Genomic DNA, 23,430 nt, shown 5'->3' on the forward strand with positions numbered 1-23,430 from the left:
TGGCAGCCGCTTCAGACAAGCTCCAGCTCCAGTCTGGTCTCATCCCTGTCACAAAAGAGACCACGGCGGCATCGTCATGTCGGGAGCGCAGCAGCTAAATGCTTCAGGGGTGACGCCACATTAGAACTATTTACTTATATTGTCACTTAAATGCTCACAAACTGATGCAACATCAGACTAAGCCAGAGGATGACATGGTGTTTTGTAAGCAATGCTATTAAAAGCGAGGATGTTCTGTGTAGGCTACAGCTTTTCCACTGTGTCTGCTAAGTGGATTGAGGCCGTGAAAGCCGAAACACATTTGTAATGTTTCTTTCAAATAACCCACTTGATCATGATAATGATGTCCCAGGATGTGATATCATGATATTGCTTATGTGGTTAAAATAGCTGGATTTGGTTTGGTTATAAAACAGATATCTGGTCTTAAATATTGGGCTGTATGCTGAGAAAATAACTTAATTTTAGCAAAGTGACACACTTGAAGGGATATCTACTAATACGACATCCAATGCCTTATAAGTATGTATGATGGGAATCTAAGAGGCATCCTGAGTACTGTACTGACCCATGTTCCAGTGCCAGGAAAGAAGTCCTCACCACCGAGTCTAGGTCCCGGCCAACCCAGGTTAGAGAGCGGCTACTGGTCCTTGTCCAACGCGACCCTGCGCTTATTCTCTCGTGAAAGCCACCCAGTCGGCCCCATGAACCCTCAAACCTCAAGGTTTATGTGAACAAGCTTCGTTTTGAATGGGAATCCAGAACACCAGTCATGGTAATAATAGACCTATCTAAAAGGTTGACAAGAAAACAATGAACAGTTCAAAGAACAGAGGAAAAGACCCACCTCGTTTCCCCTCTCCTTCCTCCCTGCAGGATTTGTGAGAATGTTGAACACAGTCCCTGTATTCTATTTATTTATTTATTCTTTGGTCCATTTTGATTATAGGGGTCATTCGGCTCAACTACTGTTTGTTCTGGAGGTCATTTGTTGTGGTATGAGCTCATTTTGGAGCTAGAGAGTAACACCAGGCTTAGGACCTAAATTAGGACCTAAATTAGTAGCAAATGTATAGCCTCTCGCCTGTACCTTACCTAAAAGTATTTGGAGTGAGCAACATGCTCCAAGATGCACGGCCCAGGGGCGGCTTCTGAAATAATATTTATACAGCAGTTATGGACACAAAACGGTGCTGGCCTCACATCTTCGGTTGTTCCCACGAAAATGCAGTGTGTTTTTTTCCCACTCTTTGAAGGTAGCAAGCATAGAAGTCAAGGATTATTATGAGCCTGCCATTTCCTTTGGACAGCTGAGAGGCTAGAGTGATGCCTCAAGGAGATATAATTGCTGGGTAGCCATTTTGTTTTCCCATAGTGATTTCTGTCATGAGTAGGATTAGTTGACCCTAGACACTGATCTTGGGTCAGTTTATAATTTTCCCGACTAATTGTTAAGATAAGAATTGGGGGAGGGAAAGTTGATCCTAGATCTGTACCTAGAGGAAACTTCATCACGGAGCTTAGGGGTACCTGGGAGATCACTCAACATGCCTCACAGCTTCAGAATGCGAAAGAAGGGGCTGAATCAGCATCCCAGCAGCATTAGAGCATCCATGATGAATTTAATAGTCTCATTCTCATTTAAATCAAACCCATTCTCTCAACTTAACAATGCAGCCCAAAGAGCGTAGTAAAACTAATGAGCTGATGAAATAGACAAACATTTGTCGCCATATGCAAATGGCATATGTTTTCCTCACTGCGATACAGCAGCCTTCAGAGTTAATTTCTTATTTTTGGCTGTCCTTTTCACAAAGTTGGCAAAGTTCACTTTCAAGACTCTAGCTGTTGTCTGCGCTGTTGTAATGGTAGAGAACTGGTGCTAAATTATGTTCTGTCACCTTAATTGATCCGGAGTTGTTTTCCGTTTGACAATGTACTTCATTCATCATCTAGTCTCTGCTCTCACCGGACTGGCAATGTCTTCAGCTAGTCAATCAGAGGAAGTATGTGTGTAGTTTGACAAATCCTGCCCTGGACCATCTCAGAGCCTGGATGCTAGCGGGATATGCCATGTCATAATTCAGAGTTGTTATTGCCAGCCATCAGGATGCTGCTGATGTTTATAGACCGAAGTCTACAAAACCAAATGAAAATGCATGGTGCAATTGTAAACAGCTGTCACAGAGAACGGCTTGAACAAAGCACCAGGAGTTAACGAATGAACACCTTGTCTGACGCTGAAAGTTTTGTTTCGCTGATGCAAGACATTTTGGAACGGACACGTAGGCTTCGGGTTCCTCCAGGTAAATGGGTGCTGACTGTGTGGAGGCACTGGTTGGACGGGAGAGGATAATTAAGTTGACTGCTTGTGCGGCTTCCCCTGCCTACCCTTCGGCTTGCGGAGCGCAGAGGCCTGTCGGCGCCTGCCTGGGCCACAAGCTCTTGTTCCCAGAGGAAATGAGTCAGCACAGCCCAATCAGCCCACAGTGGGATTACCTCAAGAGGCTTCTGTGGCCCTCAGCTCCATGGTTGTCAGTGACTGAGACTTCATCACCAACTGCAGCTTTTTCTCCTAGATAAGGCATCTAAGAAATTTGGAGGGAAAAGCATCCTGGCTGGCTTACCTCTTCCACCCTGTAGCATTCCTTTCGCATGTTCCCCAGAGGACCGTGTGTGTGTGTGTGTGTGTGTGTGTGTGTGTGTGTGTGTGTGTGTGTGTGTGTGTGTGTGTGTGTGTGTGTGTGTGTGTGTGTGTGTGTGTGTGTGTGTGTGTGTGTGTGTGTGTGTGTGTGTGTGTGTGTGTGTGTGTGTGTGTGTGTGTGTGTGTGTGTGTGTGTGTGTGTGTGTGTGTGTGTGTGTGTGTGTGTGTGTGTGTGTGTGTGTGTGTGTGTGTGTGTGTGTGTGTGTGTGTGTGTGTGTGTGTGTGTGTGTGTGTGTGTGTGTGTGTGTGTGTGTGTGTGTGTGTGTGTGTGTGTGTGTGTGTGTGTGTGTGTGTGTGTGTGTGTGTGTGTGTGTGTGTGTGTGTGTGTGTGTGTGTGTGTGTGTGTGTGTGTGTGTGTGTGTGTGTGTGTGTGTGTGTGTGTGTGTGTGTGTGTGTGTGTGTGTGTGTGTGTGTGTGTGTGTGTGTGTGTGTGTGTGTGTGTGTGTGTGTGTGTGTGTGTGTGTGTGTGTGTGTGTGTGTGTGTGTGTGTGTGTGTGTGTGTGTGTGTGTGTGTGTGTGTGTGTGTGTGTGTGTGTGTGTGTGTGTGTGTGTGTGTGTGTGTGTGTGTGTGTGTGTGTGTGTGTGTGTGTGTGTGTGTGTGTGTGTGTGTGTGTGTGTGTGTGTGTGTGTGTGTGTGTGTGTGTGTGTGTGTGTGTGTGTGTGTGTGTGTGTGTGTGTGTGTGTGTGTGTGTGTGTGTGTGTGTGTGTGTGTGTGTGTGTGTGTGTGTGTGTGTGTGTGTGTGTGTGTGTGTGTGTGTGTGTGTGTGTGTGTGTGTGTGTGTGTGTGTGTGTGTGTGTGTGTGTGTGTGTGTGTGTGTGTGTGTGTGTGTGTGTGTGTGTGTGTGTGTGTGTGTGTGTGTGTGTGTGTGTGTGTGTGTGTGTGTGTGTGTGTGTGTGTGTGTGTGTGTGTGTGTGTGTGTGTGTGTGTGTGTGTGTGTGTGTGTGTGTGTGTGTGTGTGTGTGTGTGTGTGTGTGTGTGTGTGTGTGTGTGTGTGTGTGTGTGTGTGTGTGTGTGTGTGTGTGTGTGTGTGTGTGTGTGTGTGTGTGTGTGTGTGTGTGTGTGTGTGTGTGTGTGTGTGTGTGTGTGTGTGTGTGTGTGTGTGTGTGTGTGTGTGTGTGTGTGTGTGTGTGTGTGTGTGTGTGTGTGTGTGTGTGTGTGTGTGTGTGTGTGTGTGTGTGTGTGTGTGTGTGTGTGTGTGTGTGTGTGTGTGTGTGTGTGTGTGTGTGTGTGTGTGTGTGCAGACGTGATATGCGCTCCTCTCTCTCTGTTTATTAAATTGTCCAGCACATTTACTAAGAGAGATTGATGTTTGACACAGTTGACTGTGCCATTTATAAACCATGCCAACTACTGTTGTAAACTGTTCATAATTATTGTCTCACACTCAAGATATAATTGTCAAGCAGTTTTGTAATAGTCTTCCAAGTGAGGTGATTTTCCCCCCACAAATAAGTCTATACTTTAGAATCCTTATAGAGATCATTGGTGCAGCTGCTTTTGGAAATACATGAAGTTACTTAAACTGAGTGTATAAAACATTAAGAATATCTACTCATTCCATTACATAAAACCTATTTGGACAGGATACGTTTTACTGGGGGAGCTCAAGTAATGTAATTATGTGCATGCGCACAAATCACCACATCCGCAATTTTACTCCTGTCCAAATCTGCCATGTCAGTAATTTTTCTTGGTAGGAAGATTATTATCCCAGCCCTAAAAATCTGCTGTTTTTCAGCAAACTCCCAACTCTGATAATACGTATCCTGTACAAATCATAATCTCTGTGTTTGCACCCAGTTTGGGTTAGAACATAGGAACAAATGGATTCTTAAAACAAAGTGATATATGCACGTAGGCTACAGATTAATTAACTATTTTGTCACATATCAACTTTCCTTGTGCCATACTTCTCTTTTAAAAGATGAAGTGGATGATATTGTGCCAATGAATTAATAAATTGCCAAATACGTCAGGAAAATTAAATGTCTCCAAAGGTTTCATGGTTCTTATGCATTATTATTTTGACACAGCTAGAAGGGCATCCAGGCTTTCGTCATAATGGTACATTTTGAATGAGGAAAAAAATTAATTGCTTGAGCAGTTTGGTAAAAACTAATCCCGTCCGAATCTTCCACTGGAAAAAAGGACGTGTTGGGGTAACAATTACATAACCAACGTTCTATAGTAATACTAGTCCCGTGTGAATAGATTTATAGACTGTCCAGGTGAAAGCTTTGATCCCTTATTGATGTCACTTGTTAAATCCACTTCAATCAGTATAGTTGAAGGGGAGGAGACAGGTTAAGCCTTGAGACAATTGAGACATGGATTGGGTATGTGAGCCATTCAGAGGGTGAATGGGCAAGACAAAAGATTTAAGTGGTTTTGAATGGGGTATGGTAGTAGGTGCCAGGGGCACCGGTTTGTGTCAAGAACTGCAATGCAGTTGGGTTTTTAATTGGTCCACCACCCAAAGGACATCCAGCCAACTTGACACAACTGTGGGAAGCGTTGGAGGAGGGTGTTCTTAATGTTTTGTTCACTCAGTGTATAAGTTCATGTGTGTTCCACTAGGTGGTATTCAAGTCTGTTGAATCGATTGGGACTGAAGTTAAAGGTTGTTTAAATTATATACTGGTACACTGATATTCCAATTCCAAATCTCTTCAATTATTTTCAATGAGGAACACCTGGAATTGAATTTGGTATAGTGTCTGAATTAACTGGAATTTAAATGGATTTGGCCCCAACCCTGCTGGCTATATTCACATTTAACAGACATAAAGCTACCTTTTTGAAAGGACAATAACTCAATTTAGTCAGCTAAGGGTCCAAAGATTTTATATAATGCATTTGCAAATTGGAATGCTTTGGATTTAAGCCTATGAATCTGTCAAAATATTTTAATTCAGCCTGAGTTCTGACTGACTATTGTAGTAATGTAGTGTTCTGTACTGAAATATGAAAAGGATATAGGATAATTCTGAAACATCTTCATAGCAACACCAGAGAGCGCCACAAGAGCTCCTGATGATGCTTCAAAGCCAATAAATTAGCTGTATTTCCAGTAAAGCCAGAGCTGTCGTCTCTGTGAGGGGTTAATTAAAGGCAGTGTCAGACAGGCAGATAAAAAGTGTTGACAGATGTGAGGTCCCCAGACGTGCTCTCATCCTGTCTGTGACGCCGACACGGTGGGCCCCATGTGCCTGCAGTTAGTGACAAACCAGCTTCTGGTACTCCCTGCGACAAGGACATGTGCACACACACACAAACATGCACACACGCACACACTCACACGCACACACACACTAACTCATCAATTACAGACAATTGCATATACTTAAGGCTGGATTATGTGATATTGTACATAGACGGCTTATATCCTTCGGCTTATGCCCTTATGTAGCAAAGGGTGCACCAAAAGGAGATTCATAATTTGACAGAGAAGTCACTATGAGTCAATGAGATGATATGTTCACAATTTTATGGTAATGATGACGATGTTCATGATCATTGATTTTAATCATAGAGGTACTTTTATCTTGAAATTGAGTCCTTTCCCAGAATCAACTCAGTTTAAGGACTTTTCTCCACCACATTTCCCCTTGCCCTCTTACTCCCCTACACTGTACACCCCAAGGAATGTTTACCTCAAATACTTCTAGTAAGTTGAACTCGAAGTCAATGAAAAGTCGTTATTATTATTAAAATATTTGTGATACTGACTCAAAACGAAATGAGAAGTGACATCAACTCTAGTTTTTAAGTTAGAATAACAAACTAACTTTTTACCCAGCATGCTCTACTGCAGGTTGATAAAATAAAATACATCTGTTTTTTTGCATGTACATTGAGTGATTGATCGATTAATCTTATGCTACACATAGATAAATAACATACATTTTTGTAAACCAATCCAACCATTTAGTTAGATTGAAATGGTTGGTCCAGTTTAAATGGCTTAGGTCATTTCCTTATAATGTTTCTTACCCTGGCAGTCATTATGAATGCAGGTTATGGTTGAATAAAAATGTTAACTGTTGGCTAGTCTAGCCCTGTCTGGATTCCAATAGTAATTAACCATCACTTTACAAGCCAGCATAATGTGACTTGCAGGTAGGGTTGCAATATTCTGGTATATTTCCCAGGTTATCCAGAAATCCTAATTGGAAGATTCCTGGAAGTCCTTCAACAAGGATGTTTTATTATTATGGGAATTTTGAGAATGTTACTGGAATTTTGCAACCCTACATGCAGGTCTGATGTGGCATGTAAACCATGAGTTTCAGGCCACTGTATTAGCGTAAAGCTTCAAAATAAGGCCTTATGAGATATGTAATGTTTTGTCATAAAGCTAAATAGTATATATTAGGATCCCACAGCTACTCTTCCTGGGGTCCAAACACAGTTAAAACAGTTGCTTCAACACAAAAAACAGCATATATCAGAAATCAACTATACATCATACAAGACATTATTACATTCTTACTCTAATATTACAAATTCACAATACCACAACATTGCAATGTGTGTGTATGTGTGTGTGTACAGTGTGTGTGTGTGTGTGTGTGTGTGTGTGTGTGTGTGTGTGTGTATGCGTGTGTGTGTGTGTGTGTGTGTGTGTGTGTGTATGCGTGTGTGTGTGTGTTTGTGTCTCTTCACAGTCCGCATTGTGCTGTGAGGTGTTCTTTTATCTGTTTTTTAAAACTGATTTTGATGTGGAGACAGTTCCATGTAGTAATGGCTTTATGTAGAACTGTGTGTTTCCCAGAGTCTGTTCTGGACTTGGGGGCTGTGAAGAAACCACTATGTCTTGTTGGGTATGTATGGGTGTCTGAACTTTGTGTCAGCTGTTTGAACAGACAGTTCAATGCTTTCAACATGTCAATACTTCTTCTAGTAGTGCTGTAGTCAATGTCTCCTGTACTTTGAGCCAAGAGATATTGACATGAATGTTATTGATATTAGCCCTCCGTGCACATTTAAGGGCCAGATGTGCTGCTCTGTTCTGGGCTAACTGTAATTTGTCTATGCTGTTCTTTGAGGATCTTGACCATATAACTGGGCAGTAGTCCAGATGTGATAAAAACAAAAGCCTGTAGGACTTAATAAATTGATTGTGATGTCTAAAAAGCAGAGCAGCACTTTATCACGGACAGACCTCTCCCCGTATTAGCTACCGTTGCGTCAATATGTTTTGACCATGTCAGTTTACAATCTAGGGTTACACCAAGCAGTTTAGTCTTCTCAACTTGTTCAATTAACACATTATTAATTACAAGCTTTAGATGAGGTTTAGGGTTTAGTGAATGATTTTGTCCCAAATACAATGGTTTTAATTTTTTATATGTTTAGGACTAGCTTATTACTTGCTACCCATTCTAAAACTGTCTGCAGCTCTTTGTTAAGTGTCCACTTTCTGTGGTAGCAGACATCTATAATGTTGATTCATCAGCATACATAGACACACAGGCTTTACTCAAAACTAGCTCTAGGTCATTAGTAACAATATAAAAGTAAGGGGCCAAGATAGCTATCTTGAGGTATGCCAAATTGTACCTGGTTTACGTTAGAGAAGCTTCCATTAACTTCTTGACGCTACCCATCCCTTAAGCGGGATAATTGTCATCAGCAACCGCTGAATAGCATAGCGCCTCAGTCAAATAATATTACTAAAATATTCATATTCATGAAATCACAAGTGCAATATTGCAAAACACAACTTAGCCTTTTGTTAATCCACCTGTCATCTCAGATTTTGAAATTATGCTTTACAGCGAAAGCAATCCAAGCGTTTGTGTAAGTTTATCAATCGCATGACAAAACATTAAGTACACTTAGCATCAGGTAGCTTGGTCACGAAAATCAGAAAAGCAATCAAATAAATTGTTTACCTTTGATTAACTTCGGATGTTTTCACTCACGGGACTCCCAGTTACACAACAAATGTTCCTTTTGTTCCATAAAGATTATTTTTATATCCAAAATACCTCAGTTTGTTTGGCGCATTGTGTTCAGAAATCCACAGGAAACAGCGGTCACGACAACGCAGACAAATTCCAAATAATTGCAGGTTTTTTTTTACAATTTACATCCTTTTGTCCAATCTGTAGTCACATTTTCAAAACTCTAAACACAATTAGCACAACATCCATTAATTAACACAATTTGTTTTCACAGAATATGCAGTCAATCAACATGTTTCTAAAATGCTTAAATTGTCTTTACATACAAGCTTACCCAATACCAAAATGGTGGATCTTTCTTGTCTTATTTACAAATGCTTGCACACAGTATGCCAGAAATGAAGACCTAATGTTCAAAACCTTAAATATAATATAAAGCCTATACTTCTGCAACAACAGCAGCTCAAAAGCTATATTAAAACAGCCGATAAGCATTTTTGAATGAACAGATCTTTGAAACATTGAGAAATGGCTGATTTACTGTAAGTTGATTAAAATAGACCAACCACAGCTGATTCCAATCTCAATCAGAGACATAGCCAGGTGTTAAAGTTATTTCAATTACATGGACATGCACAGTAAAAAGGGGACTCTGGATTAATTTTGTTCAATATGGACACAAAACAACACAGAGGAGCAGAGAGAGAACAAATTATGTCTGGACAAGGGAGAGGAAAAGTTGGACCAGGCAGAGGAGTAGTTGGACCAGGGAGAGGAGTAGCTGGACCAGGCAGAGGAGTAGTTGGACTAGGCAGAGGAGTAGTTGGACCAGGGAGAGGAGTAGCTGGACCAGGCAGAGGAGTAGCTGGACCAGGGGGAGGAGAAGCTGGACCAGGCAGAGGAGTAGCTGGACCAGGCAGAGGAGTAGCTGGACCAGGCTGAGGAGTAGTTGGACCAGGACAAGGGAGAAGGCAAGGTAGGGGGAGAGGATTAAGAATGTGTGGTGGTGTTCAAAGGAGAGTAAGAGCTGTTGTCGCTGATGAAATAAGAGCCACCATCATAGACCATGTGATAAACCATGATCTATCACTGAGAGAGTCTGGTGAAAGAGTCCAGCCTAATCTCAGACGATCAATCCGTGGCTTCCAATATCTGGAATTTTCAACAAACCAACAGGTAAGTAATGCATTTCACAAAGGCTTCTTCTATCATTACTGTTGCTATGTACCACAGTAACTGTAGGCCACCAGTCCCAATGTAAATACATATGTTGTATTTTTGTTCCTCTAAAGGATGCAACGTCTTCCTCCCTCTGGGGGAAGAGGAAAGTTCCTCAGTGAAGACCATTGTAGGATTGGTCAATGCTGACAATGCAAAAAACTGAGAGATATTTAGACGATAATTGTAGAGGACAACCTGGTATTTCACAATGTCGAAGGCATCAGCCTGACTACGTTTGCTCGGACTCTGGTCAAACACAGAGTTCGAATGAAACAGTTGTACACAGTTCCTTCTGAAAGGAACAGTGAGCGGGTCAAGGAACTCCAGCACCAGGTATGGTGTCTATCCAATATGTCTTGTTCTATAATGAGTTTTACTACTCTACATGTAAATACGGGTTACAGTACATACTGTACACTAGGACATACTGAAAAGAATTTACAAATACTGTTTGATTTTGTTCAGAGAGTCATGGAGTTGGAGGCTAATCAGAAACCCACATGAAATCATTTATGTAGAAGAGGCAGGGTTTAACCTGGCAAAAACACGTCGGCGGGGAAGAAAAGTAATCGGAAAAAGGGCCACCGTTGATGTGCTGAGTCAGAGAGGAGCAAATATCACAATGTGTGGTGCAATTTCGAGTGCAGGTTTGGTCCAGATTGGTTCCTACAACACTGAGCGCCTTCTTTTGTTTTTAGATGACATCCACCAACAACTGGTGCCAGAAGCAGAAAGGGAACAGGTGGGAGGAAACATGAGGACATTTGTGATTGCATGGGACAATGTAGCATTCCACCATTCAATCACAAACTGGTTTGCAGCCCATCCAAGAATGGTTTCCCTTTTCCTCCCCCACTACTCACCTTTCCTCCCCCTCTACTCGCCTTTCCCCCCCCCTCTACTCGCCTTTCCTCCCCCCTACTCGCCTTTCCTCCCCCCTACTCGCCTTTCCTCCCCCCTACTCACCTTTCCTCCCCCCTACTCGCCTTTCCTCAACCCCATTGAGGAATTTTTTTCTGCCTGGCTGGAAAGAGTATGATCATCGGCCACATGACCAAATCCCCTCCTGGATGCAATGGATGCCGGCTGCAGAGACATCTCAGCTGAAGACTGCCAGGGGTGGATAAGGCATGCTAAGCGGTTCTATCCAAGGTGCATAGCGAGAGATGACATAAGATGTGATGGACGAGAACCTGTGGCCAAATTCTGAAGGACTGTGCATTTTTGTGTTTTTTCCCTTCTGTGCCTTTTCTTTTTACTGCAATTGTGTTTTCTTTTTACACATTTGGAACCAAAGGCCATGTATGTTGGATATTTTGTTGATCACTGGCAGCAATTTTATGTTGCTGGCAGCAATTTTATGTTGCTAATAGCTTTTACTGCAGCCATTCTGTCACTTACAATGTTTTTCTACTGTACATTCTATAAAGAAAAGATGACTCATTTCACTTTTAGATAGTATGTGGCCAAAAATGCATACATTCGACACAACCAATTTCTTTAGAGTGATTTAGAGTAAAAGGAAACTGAATTGCAAAAAATAATGGATTTCATATTGTCTATTGTATGCAGGTAGAACTGAAACATGAAAAGTAATGCAGTTTTTGAAATGCCATCAACTGTTAGTATTTTGAAAGTTGTTGTGCTGTGATTGACTGTATGTTCCTCTTGGATAGAAAACATGTGCTAGTGCATGTGCTTTTGACAGGATGATAGAAAACATGTGCATGTGCAGAACACATAGAAAACGTGCATGTGCTTTTGACCGAATGATTAGAAATTGAGTTGGGTTTGCCATGCTTTGATAGAGTTAGTGTATGTACAGTGCCTTGCAAAAGTATTCAACCCCTTGGAATTTTTCCTATTTTGTTGCATTGCAACCTGTAATTTAAACAGATTTTTATTTGGATTTCATGTAATGGACATACACAAAATAGTCCAAATTGGTGAAGCACCACCAAGCAAGCGGCACCATGAAGATCAAGGAGCTCTCCAAACAGATCAAGGACAAAGTTGTGGAGAAGTACAGATCAGGGTTGGGTTATAAAGAAAAGATCAGAAACTTTGAACATCCCACAGAGCACCATTAAATCCATTATTAAAAAATGGAAAGAATATGGCACCACAACAAACCTGCTAAGAGAGGGCCACTCACCAAAACTCACGGACCAGGCAAGGAGGGCATTAATCAGAGAGGCAACAAAGAGACCAACGATAACTCTGAAGGAGCTGCAAAGCTCAACAGTGGAGATTGGCGTATCTGTCCATAAGACCGCTTTAAGCCGTACAGAGCTAGGATTTACAGAAGAGTGGCCAGAAAAAAGACATTGCTTAAAAATAAAAAAATAAGCAAACACGTTTGGTGTTCACCAAAAGGCATGTGGGAGACTCGCCAAACATGGAAGAAGGTACTCTGGTCAGATGAGACTAAAATGTAGTTTTGGCCCATCAAGGAAAATGCTATGTCTGGCACAAACCCAACACCTTTTGTCAACCCCGAGAACACCATCCCCACAGTGAAGCAAGGTGGTGGCAGTATCATGCTGTGGGGATGTTTTTCATCAGCAGGGACTGGGAAACTGGTCAGAAATGAAGGAATGATGGATGGCGCTAAATACAGGGAAATTCTTGAGGGAAACCTGTTTCAGTCTTCCAGAGATTTGAGACTGGGACAGAGGTTCACCTTCCAATGACCCTAAGCATGCTGCTAAAGCAACACTCAAGTGGTTTTAGGGGAAACATTTAAATGTCTCAGAATGGCCTAGTCAAAGCCCAGACCTTAATCCAATTGAGAGTCTGTGGTATGACTTAAAGATTAATGTATACCAGTGGAACCCATCCAATTTGAAGGAGCTGGAGCAGTTTCGCCTTGAAGAATGGGCAAAAATCCCAGTGGCTAGATGTGCCAAGCGTATAGAGACATTCCCCAAGAGACTTGCAGCTGTAATTTCTGTAAAAGGTGACTCTACAAAGTATTGAGTTTGGTGGGGGGTGAATAGTTAAGTTTTCAGTTTTTTTTCATATTTTTTTGTCATGCCTACAGTAAATCTGCTAATCATACCAATGTAAAATTCATTAAAGCAGTTAACAATATCAGATGGTTTGGTGATAGATAAGCCACCTGATTTAATAAAGGATGGAGGGAGTTCACCCTTTTCCACAATATTTCATTTAACGTGCTCCAAAGCTTTTTTGCAATCATCCTTTAATAAATGTATCTTTGTTTCATATTACAGTTTCTTATTCTTTTTGTTTAGTTTAGTCACATGATTTCTCAATTTAACGTACGTTGGCCAATCGGCTGTGCAGCCAGATTTATTTGCCATTTCTCTTGCCTCGTCCCTCTCAACCATACAATTTTTCAATTTCTCATCAATCCACAGGGATTCAGTGGTTTTTATAGTCTGTTTTTCAATGGATGCGTGATTATTAGCAACTGAAGAATCAATTGCATAAATACGTGACATCTGGTTGCTCCTCATTACACAAAACAAATATTCTTTACATTCTTAACATAGGAATCACTACAGAACCTCTTGTATGATCTATCATACACAATTGTAGGCCCAGTCTTTGGAAGTTTCGCTACTATATCATAATCACTACATCCGATGGGTGTGGATACTATAGTACTTTGGATTTCTGCAGCATTAGTAAAGATGTGATTAATACATGTGGATGATTTATTTCCTGTGCTGTTTGTAATAACCTGGTAGGTTGACTGATTACCTTAACCAGATCGCAGGCACTGGTTACAGTTTGAAGCTTTTTCTTGAGTGGACAGGTTGATGAAGACCAGTCAACATTTAGGTCACCCAGAAAATTATACCTCTCTGTTGATATCACATACACCATCAATCACTTCACACATTATATCCAGACACTGACTGTTAGCATTTGGTGGTCTATAGTAACTTTACACAAGAATAAGCTTTAGGGCCTGCAGGTGAACCTGAATCCATATTACAGTTTTTCTCAATTGCTAAAACATCATTTCTGAAACCATGCTCCATTTCCTGAAAACAGTAAACACAAAACCTTATCTTCAAGCACTATTTACATAACCTCTGACTCCTCTCGCAAAATGAAACATTCGCCTAAAAACAATTTTACCTGTGTTCAAAATCAAACACTGCTCTCAAATCATAAACAAAGTGATCAAAATTATATACGCTCTCAAGCAGTCAGTAAACAATACACCGAAAAATAGAAAACACATTGTTCAAAACATAGAATTATCAGGGAGAAGTACATTTTTAATCCAAAAAAATATTCATATTTTTCCGTCATTGTCTTTTGAACGAAAACATGTTCTATCATAGTAGCTCAAAATTGATCAGAAATTACTACTCTGCTTTGTTCTTTACAATTTTGTTTTTTTGTTCTTCCTCCTCCTTGTACCCCTATTTTTACAGTACTGTACCCTGCATCTCACAAACTTGTCCTTTGTCTCTGTGATACTGTAATTCTTGTTCTTTGTTGTTAAGAACCTGCAACCAGTCAAAATCTATTGAGCAGTCAGTACTGTTAATAAATGGAAGGCACAATGTTCAGGGCCATACAATTTGTCCATTGTACAGTATACAGCCTACAATGCACTGTACTACAGTATACCATACTAAAAGGGACAAAAATCAAAGGAGTAAACATGTGATCAATGTGCTTCTTCTTGTCTTTGGGCTGGGTCAGGCCAGAGCACTTCGTCGACATCACAAGCCATATTGTCCTTTCTGAGGCAACGGGGGAAGATGCCTCTTGTGTGCCGTATCCAGCCCTGACATGATTCCTCACCTATATCACCACAGGCTAAATCCATGGCTTACAGCAGATTTACTCTGGTGTAGGGTTGTCTATCATACACTTTCCATCTCCAAGAGGAGAAAAACTCCTCAATCGGATTCAGGAAAGGCGAGTATGGAGGGAGGTACAAGTTCATAAACTGCCCATTGATGTTGAACCATTCCCTTACCTGAGCAGCTCGGTGGAAACTGATATTGTCCCACACTATCACATAGGTGGGAATGGGATTCTCATTTAGCTCTTGACCCTGCTGCTCTTGTAAATAACAAGGCTCTGTAATTTGCTGCTCAAATAAAATATCTCTTAGATTGGCAATAAATCTTAGAAGGTGCTGGGTGTTATATGACCCGAGTGTAACATGGTGGTGTAGAACACCATGGTTGCTGATAGCAGCACAGATTGTGACATTGCCACCTCGTTGACCAGGGACTTCAACAATGGCCCGCTGTCCAATCATGTTTCGGCCTCTCATTCTCCTCTTCGTTAGATTGAATCCTGCTTCATCGACAAAGATGAACTCATGGGGTCTGTCCAAGGATTCCAAGTAAAATATTGTCTGTAGAAATACAATATACTGTATGTAGGATTTTGTAAGTCGTACAGAGACAGTGCTATACTGTAGAGTACAATTAGGCTTCTGATTCACATTCGTTGTATGTACTGAAGAGTAATGTCATTCACATAGTATGTGGTAGTACTGTAGACAATCTGGATTACAGTAAATATTTCTGAATGTACACTTACTTGCACATACTGAGCTCGCAGTTCTTTCCCCCTTGGTGAGTTGCGCTCAAAAGGTACTCTGTATACTTGTTTCATTTGCATCCTGTTACGATGGAGGACACGGTCAATTGTGGAAATGCTCACACTGTCGATTCACTGGAAGTGTGTGTTGTCATGTATCACTCGTTCCTGGATTTCTCTGAGTCGTATTGCATTATCTTGAAGGACCATGCCAACTTAACGGCCTCTTGCTCCCGAGTGAATATAGCTGTCTTTCCACCTGCATGTGGCAGCCTTGCAATTCTACAAAAGGTAGTTGTGCAGTTACAAAACATATTCATGCAGTACAATACATACATTGATTAAATCTTTGGAGGGTGTTGAAAGTCCGTGTTGCCCAGCAACAGCCCCAAAACATCACTGCTCTAGAGGAGATCTGCATGGAGGAATGGGCCAAAATACCAGCAACAGTGTGTGAGAACCTTGTGAAGACTTACAGAAAACATTTGACCTCTGTCATTGCCAACAAAGTGTCACTCCCTGGTCAAAGTATTTTGTGTTTATCTTCATTTATTTGGTCAGGCCAGGGTGTGGCATGGGTTTTTGTATGTGGTGTGTCGGTATTGGGATTGTAGCTTAGTGGGGTGTTCTAGTTAAGTCTATGGCTGTCTGAAGTGGTTCTCAATCAGAGGCAGGTGTTTATCGTTGTCTCTGATTGAGAACCATATTTAGGCAGCCATATTCTTTGAGTGTTTCGTGGGTGATTGTCCTTAGTGTCCTTGTGCTGTGTTTATGTGCACCAGTATTAGGCTGTTTTTGTTCCGTTTATTGTTTTGTAGTCTTTGTATTTAGATTCGTGTTGCTTCAGTTTAATAAACATGGATCGCAATCTACACGCTGCATTTTGGTCCGAACCTTGCTACACCTCCTCGTCAGAGGAGGAAATAGAAGAAAGCCGTTACAGAATCACCCACCACAACAGGACCAAGCGGCGTGTCAACAGGCAGGAGCAGCAGGAGAAGCAACAGCAGCAGCAGGAGATACGAAATAAGGAATTCTGGACTTGGGAGGAGATCCTTGATGGAAGAGGACCCTGGGCTCAGCCAGGAGAATATCGCCGCCCCAAAGAAGAACTGGAGGCGGCGAAAGCGGAGAGGCGCTGGTATGAGGAGGCAGCACGGCGACGCGGATGGAAGCCCGAGAGTCAGCCCCAAAAATGTATTGGGGGGGGGGGCTCACAGGGAGTATGGCTACGCCAGGTAGGAGACCTGCGCAAACTCCCTGTGCTTACCGGGGGGCTAGAGAGACCGGGCAGGCACCGTGTTATGCTGTGGAGCGCACGGTGTCCCCATTACGGGTGCATAGCCCGGTGCGGTACATTCCAGCTCTGCGTATCGGCCGGGTTAGATTGAGCATTGAGCCAAGTGACATGAAGCCGGCTCTACGCAGCTGGTCTCCAGTGCGTCTCCTTGGGCCGGCTTACATGGCACCAGCCTTGCGCTCGGTGTCCCCGGTTCGCCTGCATAGCCTAGTGCGGGCTATTCCACCTCGCCGCAATGGCAGGGCGACCGGGAGCATTCAACCAGGTAAGGTTGGGCAGGCTCGGTGCTCAAGAGCTCAAGTGCGCCTGCACGGTCCGGTCTATCCAGTACCACCTCCACGCATCAGCCCTCCGGTGGCAGCTGCCCGCACCAGGCTTCCTGTGCGTGTTCTCGGCCCAGTACCACCAGTGCCAGCACCACGCATCAGGCCTACAGTGCGCCTCGCCTGTCCAGGGCTGCCAGAGCCTTGCTCCTATCCAGCGCTGCCGGAGTCTCCCGCCTGTTTAGCGCTGCCAGAGCATTCCGACTCTACAGCGCTGCCGGAGTCTCCAGTCTGCATAGAGCTGCCAGTCTGCAAGGAGCTGCCAGTCTGCAAGGAGCTGCCAGTCTGCAAGGAGCTGCCAGTCTGCAAGGAGCTGCCAGAGCTGCCAGTCTGCAAGGAGCTGCCAGTCTGCAAGGAGCTGCCAGTCTGCAAGGAGCTGCCAGTCTGCAAGGAGCCGCCAGAGCTGCCAGTCTGCAAGGAGCCGCCAGAGCTGCCAGTCTGCAAGGAGCCGCCAGAGCTGCCAGTCTGCAAGGAGCCGCCAGAGCCGCCAGTCAGCATGGAGCAGCCAGGGCCGCCAGTCAGCATGGAGCAGCCAGAGCCGCCAGTCAGCATGGAGCAGCCAGTCGGCATGGAGCAGCCAGAGCAGCCAGTCAGCATGGAGCAGCCAGAGCAGCCAGTCAGCATGGAGCAGCCAGAGCTGCCAGTCAGCATGGAGCAGCCAGAGCTGCAAGTCAGCCAGGATCCGCTATTCAGCCAGGATCCGCCATTCAGCCAGACTCTTCCAGATCTGCCAGTCAACCAGACTCTTCCAGATCTGCCATTCAACCAGACTCTTCCAGATCCGCCAGTCAGCCAGGATCTGCCAGAACCACTAGCCAGCTTCTGCCGGATCCAACTACCTGCCGGGCTTCCTCTCAGTGCCGGGCTTCCTCTCAGTGCCGGGCTTCCTCTCAGTCCCGGGCTTCCTCTCAGTCCCGGGCTTCCTCTCAGTCCCGGGCTGCCTCTCAGTCCCGAGCTGCCCCTCAGTCCCGAGCTGCCCCTCAGTCCAGTGGGATTCTGGGTGAGGACTACTAGGCCATGGTCGGCGGCGAGGGTGGACTATCCTAGGACGCGAGGAGGAGGGACTAAGACATTGATAGAGTGGGTCCACGTCCCGCGCCGGAGCCGCCACCATGGACAGACGCCCACCCGGACCCTCCCTATTGTTTTGATGTGCGTCCGGGAGTCCACACCTTGGGGGGGGGGGGGGGTTCTGTCACGCCCTGGTCGAAGTATTTTGTGTTTATCTTCATTTATTAGGTCAGGCCAGGGTGTGGCATGGGTTTTTGTATGTGGTGTGTCGGTATTGGGATTGTAGCTTAGTGGGGTGTTCTAGTTAAGTCTATGGCTGTCTGAAGTGGTTCTCAATCAGAGGCAGGTGTTTATCGTTGTCTCTGATTGGGAACCATATTTAGGCAGCCATATTCTTTGAGTGTTTCGTGGGTGATTGTCCTTAGTGTCCTGATGTCCTTGTGCTGTGTTTATGTGCACCAGTATTAGGCTGTTTCGGTTTTCGTTACGTTTATTGTTTTGTAGTGTTTGTATTTAGATTCGTGTTGCGATCCATGTTTATTAAACTGAAGCAATCTACACGCTGCATTTTGGTCCGACCCTTGCTACACCTCCTCGTCAGAGGACGAAATAGAAGAAAGCCGTTACACAAAGGGTATATAACAAAGTATTGAGAAACTTTTGTTATTGACCAAATACTTATTTTCCACCATAATTTGCAAATAAATTCCTAAAAAATCCTACAATATGATTTTCTGGAGAAAAAAAATATCTCATTTTGTCTGTCATAGTTGAAGTGTACCTATAATGAAAATTACAGGCCTCCCTCATCTTTTTAAGTGGGAGAACTTGCACAATTGGTGGCTGACTAAATACTTTTTTTGCCCCACTGTATGTATATATACAGTATATACACAGAACATTAACCAAGTGTGTTTTGTACTGTTCTGTAGTTTCGACCCAAGGATTTGTCTGACAAACAAAGAACTTTGCATGTTGCAGGCCCAGACATGGATCAACGCTGGTGAGACATTCAATGACATCATCAAGAGATATGCTGGACCCTACGTCAGAGAGGTGTTTTTGTGACCATATCATGTCTATTGTCCTTCTAATAGCCCGTATGAAAAACAAGTGGTTGAAAACATGTTATCCAGTATCTAAGGGGCTTTTACATAATTATAATGCAGGGTTAATAATAATCATTGGATAACAGATCGGTTCTCAGAACTCATTAAGAGGCAGCTTCTACTTTCAATCATATAATTATTAATTCAAAAGGTTAAACCCTTAGGTTTTAGGCCTGCAGTAGGTTATAATAATCCATGCCTTCTGTGAATTTTAAAAAGTTAAAAAAGTTATGGAGTTAGAATTTTGGCTGTCCGAAGTATTCAAATCAACCAATGTCAGCCTTTAAATTCTTTATCTAAATGTTTAAAGTGTGTGTGGGCGATGGAGAGAATGCATTTGACTGTTTTTAATATTGCCCATCAACCAAAAACACAGCATCTACCATGGTAGAAATACAGTGCCTTGTGAAAGTATTCGGCCCCCTTGAACTTTGCGACCTTTTGTAAGTATTAACTTAAGGGGGCTGAATAATTTTGCACGCCCAATTTTTCAGTTTTTGATTTGTTAAAAAAGTTTGAAATATTCAATAAATGTCGTTCCACTTCATGATTGTGTCCCACTTGTTGTTGATTCTTCACAAAAAAATACAGTTTTATATCTTTATGTTTGAAGCCTGAAATGTGGCAAAAGGTCGCAAAGTTCAAGGGGGCCGAATACTTTCGCAAGGCACTGTATTTCTACCATGGTAGATGCTGTGTTTTTGGTTGATGGGCAATATTAAAAACAGTCAAATGCATTCTCTCCATCGCCCACACACACTTTGGATGCCTTCTTTTGTATTCCAATGTTTTGAATGAATGTATTAATTACAGTTTGCAGAGTTCACAATCTAATTTTCTAGTCCTAACCCTTCCCAACTATTCTGCAATCTATACGTCACAGCTGTAAATGTTTTGGTCCTTAAATGAAACTGGTATATATTTTTATTTATCACAATTTTCATTCACCAATTTTGGTGTTTAATGCAGGGCCGACAGACAAGTTCCATACATTTTCCCCCTTCAACTTAAAGTTTTTTTTGATCAATTAGTATATTTGAGTTTAATAACAATATTTGCTGTATTATTTGTTCTGTATTTTCTGGTGGATTCAAATGATGTGGAACCAACTTTCTATGGCTTGTTTAAAATTATTAAAAAATAACTATATTTTGGAGATTATTTCGTTTTCAAATAACCGAAAGTGAGCGATTGTAATCTGAATAAAGGGGAAAAGGACATTTTTGAACATGGGGTGAGACATTCTTACTAATTTGTAAGTAAAGCCAGTTTGTTATTTAGAATTATTAATTTATGTTTTTAGATGGAGAGAAACCAAAAGACCACCGTGCCTATTTTTCAAAAATCACCAGTCCACATGTCAAATGAAATTGCCCCAATGTATCTATCCAAGTTCTCTCTTAACTCCAGGACCACTGACAGTTTTTTTGTTGTTGCCTGATGCAGGACTCTAGTGCCAGAGAAGACTGAAAACACCTCAATTCATTTATGAATAGATAATCAATTTGTGCCACAGTTTAGACTACCGATAGATCAGCATTCTAACTCCCCCTTGTGATAGTGTGGTGCAATGACAGAATGCCACCATCTACCACTAACAGTAAGCTAATAACTTTTAAAGGAAGAACCGCTGTGTATTCGAGCTGAAAGTGCAGGGTGAAATGCTAACAGTGGGCTTCCTACTAGGGTAGACTGCCTCAGTGATGCAGTGTAATTCAGTTTTATAGATACATGATAACTGCTGACAATAGCTGTCGGAATCATAAAGGCATTCAGGGGAGTTAGATTAGCCTAAATCAGGTTACTTACATTGACCCTACTAACATTTCTACAGGAGTTGATATGCTTTCCACGTCCTCTGTTGCTGATTATGACAAGGAGGTCTGGGTGAACTTGGTCGGTCCACAGATTGTAGGTAGGCCAAAATCTCTCACCATCGAGCTGCCCACAATGACGGTGGTTGTGATGGAATCCGAAGGTGAAGAAAGAGTGGGAACGGGACTGCCTCGGGCAGGGGGGGATACTGGCTTCGAGGCAGGCTAGCCTTATTCTCCGCATCGGCATCAACGGATGGCCCGGGAAAGTGGAGGGGGACCCAGAACCTTGCCTTCTTGAGTCATCGACCTGCTGAAAAGCAAGTCGGCTGCCGGCTGTTGGTTCACTCCCAGGATCAGAGCTGATTCCCAAGGCAGAAAGATCTGCCTCCATTGGGGAAAAGCTGTTAAATAACTGGATCGGATATTCTAGGATAGATGGAGGCCAGCTTCTACGCTTTACCAGTGTCCAGTCTCCCATGAGCCGCGGAGTTGTGCTTACCATCTGTGCAAGGGAATTAGAACAGATCCATGCCACCCGACTCAACCAACACCTTCACTGTAGGAGGCATTCAGAACTGAGATACGTTTTGCCTAAACTACAGCAATGTCAGTGCAATTAGAAAGCATTTCCTGCTGTTACCGCATTTGAGCTATCAGCCGGAGAATCTATTCCCCAAGCTTCTTGACGGTGGTGCATTTAGGGCAGACGAAACTCTGTCAATTAATCAGTTCCGTATTTTTTTCCCTCCTCTTGCATGGACATAAACTTGCGGTCCCAGTGCAGCGGAATCCGCAACTATACAAATTTCACTTTGATTGAAACTATTTAATAAAAATAACAAACTGATTGTAACAAGCAATCATTGTTCAGCTGCCAGCTCTGACGATATCAGATGTTTGTGGGAGGTGAAAGAGGAAAGATGACATTCACCTAGGAAATCACTTGGTAAAAGCCACAGAACATCCATGTCTCTGTATGGGTGGTAACTCTACAATTCTCTCAAAGGCAAGGCACACCGGGAAATTATATTGGCGCCGTGGCTTAGTGTGGGTGTTACTCAACATATTTAAGCTAATTAAACTCAAATCTAGACCCCCACCTCCAGGGTAACAGTGACTCTATCTGTTTGTGTAATGACTACAAAATCACTTTAAACAAATCCAAATATATTTTATATTTGAGATTATTCAAATCGCCACCTTTTGCCTTGACGACAGCATTGCACACACTTTTCATTCTTTAAACCAGCTTCACCTGGAATTATTTTCAAAAATCTTGAAGGATTCCCACATATGCTGAGCACTTGCTGGCTGCTTTTCCTTCACTTTAGGCCAGCATCCCGGAGTCGCCTCTTCACTGTTGACATTGAGACTGGTGTTTTGGAGGTACTATTTAATGAAGCTGCCAGTTGAGGATTGTGAGGTGTCTTTTTCTGAAACTAGACACTCTAATGTACTTGTCCTCTTGCTCAGTTATGCACCGGGGCCTCCCACTACTCTTCCTATTCTGGTTAGCGCCAGTTTGCGCTGTTTTGTGAAGGGAGTAGTACACAGCGTTGTACGAGATCTTCAGTTTCTTGGCAATTTCTCGCATGGAATAGCCTTCATTTCTCAGAACAAGAATAGACTGATGAGTTTCAGAAGAAAGTTCTTTGTTTCTGGACATTTTGAGCCTGTAATTGAACCCACAAATGCTGATGCTCCAGATACTCAACTAGTCTAAAGAAGGCCAGATTTATTGCTTTTCTAATCAGAGGAAAAGTTTTAAGTTGTGCTAACTTAAATGCAAAGGGATTTCTAATGACCAATTAGCCTTTTAAAATGATAAACACAACGTGCCATTGGAACACAGGAGTGACAGTTGCTGATAATGGGCCTCTGTACACCTATGCAGATATTCCCTATAAAAAAATCTGCCATTTTCAGCGACAATAGTCATTTACAAAACTGACAATGTCTACACCGCATTTCTAATAAAAAATATATATATTTTAATGGACAAAAAATATGCTTTTCTTTCAAAAACAAGGACATTTCTAAGTGACCCCAAACTTTTGAACGGTAGTGTATACGTAAACTTAGGAAAAAAATACATGTCCTCTCACTGTCGACTGCGTTTATTTTCAACAAATTTAACGTGTAAATATTTGAATAAACGTAACAAGATTCAACAACTGAGACATAAACTGTACAAGTTCCACAGACATGTGACTAACAGAAATTGAATAATGTGTCCCTGAACAAAGGGTTGAGGTCAAGATCCAAAGTAACAGTCAGTATAAGATGTGGCAACCAGCTGCATTAAGTACTGCAGTGCATCTCCTCCTCATGGACTGCACCATATTTGCCAGTTCTTGCTGTGAGATGTTACCCCACTCTTCCACCAAGGCACCTGCAAGTTCCCGGACATTTCTGGGGGGGAATGGCCCTAGCCCTCACCCTTCAATCCAACCGGTCCCAGATGTACTCAACAGGATTGAGATCCGGGCTC

At 42.8% G+C, this 23,430-nt stretch overlaps 1 protein-coding gene across 1 annotated transcript in view; it reads left to right on the forward strand.

Annotated features, from left to right (window-relative positions):
* The window catches only part of LOC149983502 (uncharacterized), a 49,988-nt gene extending 30,907 nt beyond the window's left edge, over positions 1-19,081 (forward strand). Inside the window, exons 3-4 of the mRNA XM_090236682.1 lie at positions 16,618-17,224; positions 18,946-19,081. Coding sequence (XP_090092808.1) covers positions 16,618-17,224; positions 18,946-19,081 — 743 coding nt within the window. The remainder of the gene's footprint in view (positions 1-16,617; positions 17,225-18,945) is intronic.
* Positions 19,082-23,430: the final 4,349 nt, after the last annotated feature.

The sequence above is a fragment of the Oncorhynchus mykiss genome, chromosome 5 (assembly GCF_057628025.1).
Source record: "Oncorhynchus mykiss isolate SJ-2025 chromosome 5, ASM5762802v1, whole genome shotgun sequence".
NCBI lineage: Eukaryota > Metazoa > Chordata > Actinopteri > Salmoniformes > Salmonidae > Oncorhynchus > Oncorhynchus mykiss.